This window comes from Lynx canadensis, chromosome B1 (genome assembly GCF_007474595.2).
Source record: "Lynx canadensis isolate LIC74 chromosome B1, mLynCan4.pri.v2, whole genome shotgun sequence".
NCBI lineage: Eukaryota > Metazoa > Chordata > Mammalia > Carnivora > Felidae > Lynx > Lynx canadensis.
In genome coordinates this window covers 155,902,449-155,914,785 of record NC_044306.2, presented here as the reverse complement: position 1 = coordinate 155,914,785, position 12,337 = coordinate 155,902,449, and the positions used below count along the sequence as shown (strand labels likewise).

Genomic DNA, 12,337 nt, shown 5'->3' with positions numbered 1-12,337 from the left:
TCAAATTAGTTTGTGAAATTTGCTCACCCCCCCTCACTTCTGCCTTGGAGATTCGCTAATGCACTAAAGCTATTCAAGTCTCTGCCACAATTCTATTTAATATGATATTTCTTAAACATATGCCTAAGGATCCCTGTTTTCTTTCTGTGTAATATCCACTTGAAACAGGTGCTTCAAGGACCACTCTCTGGGAAACATTGCTTTATGGTCCCTTCATTACAAGCCAGCCAAAACTTCTTACCACTATTCACAGAATGCGCTACTGAATCATACTAAAAATCAAATGAATCAGATAATTCCTGCCCATTTTCGATCTGAAGTATGAGCAGCAAAATATTGTAGCAAGTAATCTTGTTTTTTAATGTTCTTCTCATGTAACAGTAAAAGGTACATGTTTTTAAGTTCCAATACTACTGTATTTAACAGGACATTTTTAACTGATTAAAATCTAGATCTTGGGTTCTTCTCTGTAACCTTTCATCTTTTCTTCTTATTCCTTCTTTCCTTTCTTTTTCTTCCTTTCTCTTTTTCCTCCCAGTATCCATCCATCACTCATTTTTAATTGTATGGGTTGCATGCTCTGTGTGTGCTATAGAAGCTTTAAGAGTTTTTTTGCTAGAAGATTCAGTGGCCTGTACTACAGGGCTTTGCTTTTCCTTTATTATTATACTTATTTACTATTGGATTTATATTTATTTCTTAATGATAAATTATTGAATGGGTAATATCAGAGTGAAATCAATATACATATATTTAATTTCCAAATAAGATAAGTAAAAATATTCTATATACACCTTTGTATTTGTAAAATACATAGGCGTACATCACATCTATATATGTATATCCAAAAATATTGTATAACATGTTTACAAAGGTAAAAATCAAAGGAAAACACAACTACTCATGGAGAGGCCACATTTTTCAGCAGATGAAATCAAAATGATTTTGAACAAAAGTCAAAATCAATATGTAAGACGGTTTGCATACTCAGAAGAATGCAGCAAAATAATTAAGTGGTGGTGGGTATCTCTTGTTAGAAGTACAGTCCATTTGGTAAAAACTAAGAATATGTGACAATATTAAAATTAATATATTTATTATTGTAACTCTTTCCCTTCCAACAGTTTTTCTTTGCCCTGGACTACTAAAAGGAGTATACCAGAGTGAACATTTGTTTGAATCTGACCACCAGTCTGGGGCATGGTGCAAAGACCCTCTGCAGGCTTCTGACAAGATTTATTATATGCCCTGGACTCCCTACAGAACTGATACCCTGACTGAGTACTCATCCAAGGATGACTTCATTGCTGGAAGGCCAACTACAACCTACAAGCTCCCTCACAGGGTGGATGGCACAGGATTTGTAGTGTATGATGGAGCTTTGTTTTTCAACAAAGAACGCACCAGGAACATAGTAAAGTTTGATTTGCGGACTAGGATAAAGAGTGGAGAGGCTATCATAGCAAATGCCAATTACCATGATACCTCTCCTTACCGATGGGGAGGCAAATCTGACATAGACCTGGCAGTGGATGAAAATGGGCTCTGGGTGATCTATGCAACAGAACAAAACAATGGTAAAATTGTCATTAGTCAATTGAACCCTTATACTCTACGGATTGAAGGGACATGGGATACTGCATATGATAAAAGATCAGCTTCCAACGCATTTATGATTTGCGGGATTCTGTATGTGGTCAAATCTGTATATGAGGATGATGACAATGAGGCCACAGGGAATAAGATTGACTACATTTATAACACTGACCAAAGTAAGGATAGTTTGGTGGATGTACCATTTCCCAATTCATACCAGTACATAGCGGCTGTGGATTACAACCCCAGGGACAACCTTCTTTATGTTTGGAACAACTATCACGTCGTGAAATACTCTTTGGATTTTGGACCTCTGGATAGTCGATCAGGTAAGTTTGACTTTTGATGATACTCAAGGGGGAAATATTTATAGTTTGTTTTCAATAAGTTTCTTGTACATATGATTAGACTACCTTTATTGTCTTCCTTCTGGCCTATGTACCTGCAAATTGTTCATTGTCTTTTTGTCTAAAAATGTTGTCATTAATCACTTTCAGCTGTTAAAAAAAAGGTATAAGAAACTTTCTCTTCTTTGTGTAGCTTAGTCTCCAATCTTAAGCGCTTCTTGAAGGACATTTTTATTATCAGCTGGTTAGCTCTTTGTGTAGGGAAGTGCACAAAAGCTTTGCTAAAATAGAATGCCATCCTGTCTAATTAATTGTGACATGCCCTCTCCACTTGGAAAAATGTCAAGGGCTGCCTTGATATGATGCTTCGGGAGCCCTACGCCAATATATTCACTTTGCAGACAGCTTTGTATATGACCACTCCTATTGGGAACATTGTCAGTTCGAGTGTAGATATGTCTGAGTGTATGTACCTAATTGGACGTATACAGAAAAATGTTTATAACTGGTAAATAGAGGAAAAAACAGACCTCAATTTTGTAAGAAACAACAAAGCAAAACACTATTTTGAGCACACTACAAATAGTTTTTAATTTCAATTATTTGAAATTGTCTTTTTCCTCTCTAGGACATACTGTTTCCTTTTAATATCGTCTAAAGATTGTGACAAATTGCTCTATTATCTTAAACTTTTATTTATATAACTGAAAAGAATTATCTTAGTTTAGAGATTCAATTATTTTAACTACCAATAATGCTCTTCTTCATGATAAAGTGTAATGGAAAACTAAGGTACAGATATCTGAATTTTGATAGTAATATAGCAGTTCATAGATTATATTCTGTCTTTCAGTGTTTACATGTTAATATTACTTATTTTCTGCATTGCTTTTACCATGCTTTTACTAGCATGCCATTCTGCTTCCTAACTATTTCATTATATACATATCTTCTTACACAAATAGATTCTAAGTTCCATATGGCCAGTGACCTTTGCCCATCCTTTATATATATATATATATATATATATATATATATATATATATATATATATTACACTAGTATATATGTGGCATATATAAAATAAAGGGTTAGTAACTCTTTGTTGAATAAGTGGATGAATGAATGAATGAATGAATGAATAGCTTTCCACTTCTTATTCTGATAGAATGAGAAATTAGTTGGCCTTTTCTCTAATCTGAAAGGCCTTGGTCAGTGACAGCAGTTCTTTCCATAGCCAGCAATGCTGGTATTATATTGAACTACCTCTTATGGAAGGAGAAGCCTAAATATGCAATAGCAACAAAAGCAACTTCTCCTTACTAAATCCTCAAAAAATCTACTAGACCTAGTACAGTACCTGGCTCATCCCTGTATAGGTAAGTTTTTTTTTCAATTCAAGACACCCTTCAGTTGAAAACCTAAGCAAGAATCAACCATCTGCAGTACTCTGAGAAAATATTTTTTTCGTAGCTGTGATATTCTTGAATTAAAATCTATATCTTGTTAGTGAAAACTCTCTGTGTGGTTCTTAGCCTTTTCTGACGTTTAAATTACATTAGACGTAATTTCTAATTGCCTCCAAAGAAATAATAATTCATATTTTGTGGTTAATCAGTGAAGAAGGGATGGTAACATACTTCAAATTTTATTTATAGAAAATATTATACATTATTTTTATATAGAATAATGAATAGGTTATATTTAATTAGCATTCTAGATTTAGATTTGATGAATTGAATCAATTTCTTAGCTTTCTAACTTATCCTTAAAGAGCAAGGTGATACCATAGTCTCATTTTATTTTTTTATTTATTTTTTTTTTTAAATTTTTTTTTTCAACGTTTATTTATTTTTGGGACAGAGAGAGACAGAGCATGAACGGGGGAGGGGCAGAGAGAGAGGGAGACACAGAATCGGAAACAGGCTCCAGGCTCTGAGCCATCAGCCCAGAGCCCGACGTGGGGCTCGAACTCACGGACCGCAAGATCGTGACCTGGCTGAAGTCGGACGCTTAACCGACTGCGCCACCCAGGCGCCCCCATAGTCTCATTTTAGATGCATGACACAAAGATTTTTCTAATGTACAGTAATAAACTCATATGTGTGTATACATATATAGGATAAGTCTTTGTAATTGTGGACATAAGGAAAAGTACACTATTTCATTTGATGTTATGTGTCTGTCTCTTTATGGGAGTTAAAATATGAACTATTTTGCCCAAACGTACTAGTATTCAGGTTTGTTAAAAGGATGATATTAAAGTGGTAAACATTGAGAAATGATAAAGTTCAGCTTTTGAAACAAATTCCTAACTTATGCCAGGAGATTCAGTTTTCTCTCTTTTATAAGACAATAAAGGCCTTGTCTGATTTGCAGTGAGTAAGATTCCATCTATGAAGACCTTGTCTGTTTTGCAACGAGTACGATTTCATCTGTATTAAATTTGTAAATATAATCGCAAGAAATATTATCAATTTCCATGCATGAATGCTGAGATTGAAAAGCTAGTATTTTGGTGTGGACTTACTGCAGTTTAAAGGTGAAAGAATAACTGTTAGAAGTAAATTTTATGCATCGTCGGTGTGGATGTGAGAATTTCAATTAGCATTGATAGAGGCTGTTTGTCTTACTCCTCACAGACAGTTTCAGGTGGGTGTTTTTCTTTAGTAAATTAGGCTGACATTTTTCAAAGAAATTGCCTGTAGTAAATTCTTACTATGGATCTTCTTACATGTTTATGTACAGAAGCCAACTTCCCATGAATATGTTAGGGTCAAGAAGTCTAATTCTGAGTTTGTAATCTGAAGCGTGTTTGCTGTTGCCATCTGTTGGAAGCAGGCTATTTTTGCTCTAAATCAATGAAAATTCACACTTCTGAAGCTTTTATGCAAAGGGGTATCTGTGCTCTACTTCTACTAAATATCACTTTTCTATACATTGAAAGATCTGGGTATTAGAAGTTAAGGGGCAAACATGTTCCTCTTGTATATATAGCAATCCTTGGGTGAAACGTCCACACAAGTAGCATGCAGCTCTGTACAAGCCTGGGAGTCTGAAGGACTTGGGCTTGAATTCTGCCTGTGGTGTTGACTGTGGACACAATTGCTCAGCCTCTTGGTCTGGGTTTTCTCAACTATAACATGGAAAAAATAACACCCACCTCTGGAAATTATTGTTAGATTTTAATGAGACGATCTATGCAATAACAATCAAACAGCTGCACACCAACCCTACAAAAATCATTTCCAGCCACATTTTCTAAATGAGGAAACTAAGTCACTATAACTCATATTACTCAAAACCTGCCCAGTGATTGAAGGGCAGCTCAACTCCAGATTCATGTTCCCTCCTGTGACACTTGTCGTGGAAAGTGTGTTTCCTGAGGCTGTGTCGCCAGATTTGTTCCTCTGGTGGAAGCGACCTCAGTATCCCCACAGGCCAGGCACTCTCTAGATGCAAATCTAATCTGTCCTTCTCACTGTAAGATTGCTGTAGATGTGTGCTCTAAAAAGTTGTATCTGTTCTTCAACCATGAAATCATATGCATTTTCTTTTTTAACAAGAGTCCTTTTTAAAATTTTGAAATGGTAAACTTTAAGGAAGAATATCAAGGAAAATGGTATCTCAGAAATATCCTAAAAAGTAGCTTCAGAAGTCATTTCACTTTGCTCCCTTACTTTTCCCAGCACCCATTCTCAAAAGGCTAATCCCGCTGCCTTTCGTTAGGGACATTTGTTTGTATTCTTTTTCAAATGAAACCATCCTGGGAATGGTGGTAGGTGAAACAGGTTGTTTTCAACCATAGCCATTTAAATTAATTAATTTTATTTTTTAAACTTGTCTTTCAAATGCTCAGTTGTTAATTTTAAGTGAAGTTTCTCCTTGAAAAGTGCTTTAATGGGCCTATTCTTCTGGACAAAGTTTTAAAATGCTTCAAACTTGTTCTCCTTTCTGCCTAAAAACATTTTCAAAACTGTCATCATTTATTCTGCATTATATTAATGCAAGTTTGCCAGCATTTTCTGTAGTTTTCCAGCATGAATGTAGTGGAAAATGAGTCCGTATTTATTCATATTGCTATTCACATAATTTATACCTGCACATTTTGTAAAAACAATTTTTAATAATAGAGTTCTGCCTCAAATGGTAAAGAACATACAAATGCAAAGAATTTCCAGCTTACAAAAAGCTTTTGTTCCAGAACTAATGAGATTTTGATTCACATTGAAATAATCTTGCTGATATAGCTTCAGTCACTTTGGTTTACAGGTCTTTATAGAGTGCTTGGTAAATAAATAGTGGGTGCTCTGCCAAGATTTGTTGAATGATTTAGGAAATACAAGAATGCATTAAAATACATATTAATATTCGGAATATTATGAAAATACGAATATTAGTCCTAAAATTTGTTTAACTAGATTACATGTATGCATGGGGTGTCTGGGTGGCTCAGTCAGTTAAGCCTCTGACTTTGGCTCAGGTCATGATCTCACGGTCTGCAAGTTTGAGCCCCGCATCGGGCTCTGCTGACAGCTCAGAGCCTGGAGCCTGTTTCAGATTCTGTGTCTCCCTCTCTCTCTGCCCTCTCCCATTCGTGCACTCTCTGTCCCTCAAATATAAACATTAAAAAATTAAAAAAAAAAAGATTACATGTATGCAGGGGCACCTGGCTGGCTCAGTGAAGTGTCTGGCTCTTGATTTCAGCTCAGGTCATGATCACCGGTTGGTAGGTTCGAGCCCTGGTTGGGGCTCTGCACTGACCGCTCAGAGCCCACTTGGGATTCTCTTTCTCCCTTTCTCTGTGCCCTTCGCACAGATTCTATCTCTCTCTGTCTCTCTCTAAATAGACTTAAAAAGGAAAAATTGCACATATGCTTCTCAGGTTGTCATCTTCACTCTTTGCCTCACTCTCCTATAATCTAGAAGTTGTATGAGTCATCCCAGTTATTCCCCACCCCCACCACCTGCACCCAGCTTCTTCCCTTCTTCACGAAGATTATATTGAGCTTTGGTAACCTAAAGGAAGTTGAGCAGGTGTTAAGGAGAGGTGCCAAAGCACATTAACACCTAATGCGCTTTCTTTCAGAAGTAATTAGAAGAAATTAAAGTCACTAGTCTTAGAAGAGGGAAGAAAGTGAGCAACTGTTCAATGACTTTCACATTCAGAACGTATTCTCAAATTTTTCAGTTGACGAGTTCCAGGATTTTCTTCAACTCAGAGAAAATGGAACGTGTGGCATATTCAGAAATGAGTAATAATCATGCTCTGTTCAAAATACATTTTGTCTCAACAGCTGAATCAGTTCAGGGCACCTGTATCAGAAATGCTTGTAAGCATTAGCACCTGAGTATAAAGTAAATGCACAAGTGAATGCAAAAGTGCTTTCTCTTTTCTGAGCAGAAAACCAAACCTAGAGCTATCAGATCTAGAAATTTCTTCAGATGCACTTTTAACTAAGCCTTTATCCTTCCTATCTTATAAAATTCAATATGAACTATACATTCTTCACTGCTTTCAGTTAGCTGTTTTGTAAGATAGACATTAAAACCCTCCAAACAATACTAAGCTGTTTCACAGGTTATTTGAATGATTCTCAGGTTGGCATTATAAATAATTTTAGAACTACCTGAATCCTGATACATGCAGTGTGGGGGAATCAGTGGCATCACTTCCCTTTAGCTGTTATAAGTGACATACAGACTGACTTTAACTCTTTAGTTCTTTGTCACAAACTGCCTTGTGCTGAGTCCATTATTCATTAATGACTGGCAGTGGAACATGGGACCTTTTTGTTGGCTTTTCCAGTTTGCTTCTGAACTGTCCACAGAACTTCTATACTTCCCTTGTCAAATATACAGATGTTTTCCAGTATTTTCTACTAAAGAAGGAGGGAGTAGATTTAGGTTGACAGTAAGAATAGGCAGAGAAGCTCACTTCCAAAAATTTCCTAAAATCAGCATGCCTAACACATCTCAAAGTCTACTGGTTGAGATTTAGTGAAATACATCAAACAATCAGTATGAACGACAGAACAATAAAGACATGTAGTTACTGTCTTATGCCTGTTCTTCTGCTTCCCTAACACAATCCATATTTTCTTGAAAGCCATTTCAGATTATGTAAATGTATCCATTCTTATATATGCTGAGGATAATAGAATCTAAAACAGCAACAAAAAGCCTACACATAACAGTTTAACAATGCAGATAAGGTGAACCTTCTGTCCTTATAATATGCTAATTAGGTGCATTTGTGTCTCCAGTAAAAGCTGTGACTATGTAGTGATGAATAAGAACTTTAAACACACATGACACCTCGTTAAAATGTAATTTTCACATCATATATCTGAGCCCTTTACTTTGACAGCTGAGTAATGTGAGTGCTGGGCAGAGAATCTTGAGCATTTTGAAACTGTCACGTGTTTAATAGGTAGCTGAATTCGCTTCCTGAACGGTTTAGTTAAATATGATGCACCCTAATCACAAAACAGAGCCTGAAAGTAGTGTGATCTTAAATCAAACTTGTCCTGAGCCTCTGGGTTATGATTACTTCACAGTTCCACTTGAGATGCCACATTGTCTCTAAAGTTTAATTTACATCTATCTTAGTAACTGAGTGAACTTTACAAAAAGAAAAAATAGTCAGCTACTTGTTGCTAATTTCATCCCAGTCTGTATTTTTATGCATCAGCTGTTTCCCTGTCTGCAGAGGAGCCCCCCTTCTTCCTCTCAATGCTGCTTCATTGCCTGTAGTGACAGCTGCTGCCTGAAGGGCGTTGCTGCTGGTGATTTTTCAGGGAGTACAGCCAAAACTTGCAAAATTTGCAAGAGCTATTCCGCTGCCGTTTCACACCAGCCGAATTCTCTTGTGTTTGTTTTTACTTTTCTTGTATTTTTCTGTCTTCATAATTGAAGGTTAAACCCTTTCAGAATGACACCTTTTGCTTCTCAGGCTCTGAATATCAAATCACAGTCCTGTACAAAGCAAAACTTGACCTGCCTTTCTACAGCCGATGAGTCCAGTGTTAGCCATTAATCTGATGTGTAGGAGATAAGATGCCGAGGATAAAAAGGTTCACAGATGATACTAACTTATTATATTTTTTTTCCCTACAGAGTGATGTCCCTGATAAATGTAGCATTATTAGAAGTGTAATCAAAATCATTTCTCCATGTAACACACAGTCATAAAAAGATGACTTGTGAATAAGCTTCCCACTCACACCAGCTGTCCCTTCTGTAGCCATTTCACTGCTCGTTAGCACGTCCAGCAGAGGGCAGACAGGTGGAAGTGAAATAGTTTCGTTATCAGCACATCTCCTCAGGGTTGGCGATAGTGACTAAAATGAGATTTCTGATTATCCAAAGGTTCCGCTTCAGAATGCTCTGCTTCCGTCCACAGTGCCACGGATAAACGAGAATTGATTTTGTTATAAAGCAAAGTCTGACATTTGCTTTATTTCTTTGTGTTTTGTTTTGTTTTGTTTTGTTTTCAAATTTTAGATAATGTTCAAGTACTTGAGAATAGAGTGACAATCAAAAGTACGAATAAAAAAAAAAAAAGTACGAATATAAGGACCAAGGTATTTCCTTCTTAATGGCTTTTCCATCAGGAAGCCTAATTCTCAAATTATAGTGATTAATGACCAAATAATTTAAGATACATAAATGATAGGTAAAATATATGCTGTATAATTTTTGGGAAGAAACATGTCAGATTTTCCTGAAAACAAGTGGAGAACATTTCCCTTTTATTTGCTTAATAAGAACTCTGCCTGTTTCTCATTATTCTCTTCAGTAGTACAAATTCATGGGCAAACTTTTTGCATCCACATATCTCAGGTAAGATACAAATTAAAATTATCCAGTCCTTTCTCTCCAAAGTGTCTTGTGATGGAAATATTTTAGCCTTAAAATTTAGATTTTTAGAAATAATGTTAGAAAAAACAATTCTACCAAATATACACAAGCATGAATGAAATGTTAGGTATTGGTTGATTTCATGACTTAAATTGATCTTTTTTGCTATTTTTTTGAAAAGATAAGAAATGTCTTTGAAGAAACTTTTTCCTTTGAGAAAAAAAGAAAATGGCACTTTTATTTGGAAACCTGTATTTAATAAAAATATAAAACAGACTGATTTTTAAAACAGTAAACTTTTCAAAATCTATAATAAGATTGCCATATAGCAGACATATTTACATATTAAACAAAATATTTAGAGTTTTATATTTTATAGAGAAGCCCACCAAGAGACATAAGTGGTAATCGTTTGTGGAAAGGAAGCTTGAAAGTGGATTGGAAATTGGAAATACTAAGAAATTGGAAATACTAAGAAAAAGCCAGAGATGAAATTCATCCACAAAATCTGACCTGCTGTAGAAAGCAGAAGCAGGAGGTCAAAACTGGGTTTAAGTCAGAAGACCAATAATTGATTGGCCCTTCTTTCTTTCCTTCCTTCCTTCCTTCCTTCCTTCCTTCCTTCCTTCCTTCCTTCCTTCCTTCCTTCCTTCCCTCCCAGCCTCTCCCTCAGGAAACAGGTCTTTAAGTATAGTTGAGGCCAGGCATTGTGCTATGCTCTGTGGCTACAACTATGAACTATGACCCTATCCTCACAGAGATTACAGAATATTAAAAACAAATTAAAAGAAATAGAAAAGGGGGTGTCACAAAAATAGTAGCATCACCTACTATTTACTGAATGTTCTCTTTTCTTGCCATTTACTTAAATTATCAAATGTAACCCAAACAAAAATCATGCAAAGAAAGCACCATCTTCATTTCCAGATGAAGAGATTGAGGGTCAGAGAAGGGCAATAACACGAACATCACATGGTCCAGGGTTGAGGTTAGAATCCTAGTCTGTCTGACTTTCTGCTATGTCCTTTAGCATCTGGCAGTGATTGAAAGGAATACAGGTACCACAGCTAAGGAGCAAGGCAGAAGGCAGGGAGGCAATATACATGTACTAGAAGGTAAGTAAAGCAGCTAAGCTGAAGTAGAAATGCAAGGCAGCAAGGACGCACTGACCTTCAGTTAGAGTAAGGACAAGAGACAGCAACTGGTACCGTAGGGGACTGTCATCCCCACCAAATTGCACTAGGTTTCACACACACACTTTTGCCCTTTAAAAAATGGTCTGAGGTACAGGTGAGGAAACTAAGTCTCAGAAACATAGTCACCTGGCCAGGGAATCCTGTAATGTAGATTTCAAAGAAGCTCAGGTTTATTTGACTGAATCATGGAGCCACAACATCTTCTATTTACAATGGAAAAAAATTATAATGCACACAAGTATCCAATAAAATGTGATATAATGGTGCATGGATATGGTGTGGGAGATATGTATGTGTGTTCTTGGAAATGCTTGAGGAAACAGATGTAATTATTGGAATATTGGAAGAATTAGAAATTTTTGCAGAAATTCTGAGCAATTAGAAGGTCCACATGGAGATTTGGGCTTTTATTAGATTTAATTAGATTTTTTATTAGATTTTTATTAGATTTATTTTTATTTTATTAGATTTATTTTTTATTAGATTTAATTCTAGTTAACATATATTATTATTTCAATTTTTATCATTTAGATGTATGGCTAGCACAACTTTTAAGTTTTCTATAAGTAAGATTGGCAAAATGGTGAAAAGCAAAATGAAGGAAGAAAGAAGTTAGGGAAGAGAGAAATAAAAGGGAAATAAATATTTTTTTTGTTTCCTAAAAATGAATGGACAAGAGGGGCTTCTGGGTGGCATGGTTGGTTAAAAGTCCGACTTCAGGTCAGGTTATGATCTCATGGTTCATGAGTTCTAGTCCCGCATAGGGCTCTCTGCTGACATCTCAGAGCCGGGAGCCTGCTTCAGATTCTCCCTCTGTCTCTCTGCCCCTCCCTTGTTCATGCTCTGTCTCTCTGTCTCTCTCTTTCTCTCAAAAATAAAATAAACATGAAAATTTTTCTAAATGGACAGGAAATGAATGAGTTCCCTTTTCTCAAAGGGAAGGTGATGAAAGAACATGCCTTTAAAAATGTTAAAAAGCTATTTCCAAGATTGATTTAATTACCTTAAGTGGTTAAAGATAAAATAAAGGGCCAAGTATGGAATGCTTATACCTCTATGGTTGGAATGTAAATTGTCATAACCATTTTGGAGAGCATCTTGGCAATATCTGGTAAAACCCTTATTTAAATGATAGGCTTATTTTGTATGTTAGCATATCTATTTCTAGGTTTCCTCCCTAGAGAAACTTTCATACTTATATGAAGACAGGCTTGTACAAAGGTGCTCGTTATAATGCCGTATAAAATAACATAAAAGTGGATTATACCAGACCGTCCCTCATTCCATGTAAGGGTACAGGGCATGGTAGGAAAGGATGACAGAGAGGCTTGCGTG

At 36.0% G+C, this 12,337-nt stretch overlaps 1 protein-coding gene across 10 annotated transcripts in view; it reads left to right on the top strand.

The window, feature by feature from the left end:
* The window catches only part of ADGRL3 (adhesion G protein-coupled receptor L3), an 820,040-nt gene that overhangs the window by 536,642 nt on the left and 271,061 nt on the right, over positions 1–12,337 (top strand). For all 10 annotated transcript variants that reach the window (XM_030313795.1, XM_030313793.1, XM_030313791.1 and 7 more), the window contains one exon: positions 1,125–1,925. In XM_030313795.1, coding sequence (XP_030169655.1) covers positions 1,125–1,925 — 801 coding nt within the window. The remainder of the gene's footprint in view (positions 1–1,124; positions 1,926–12,337) is intronic.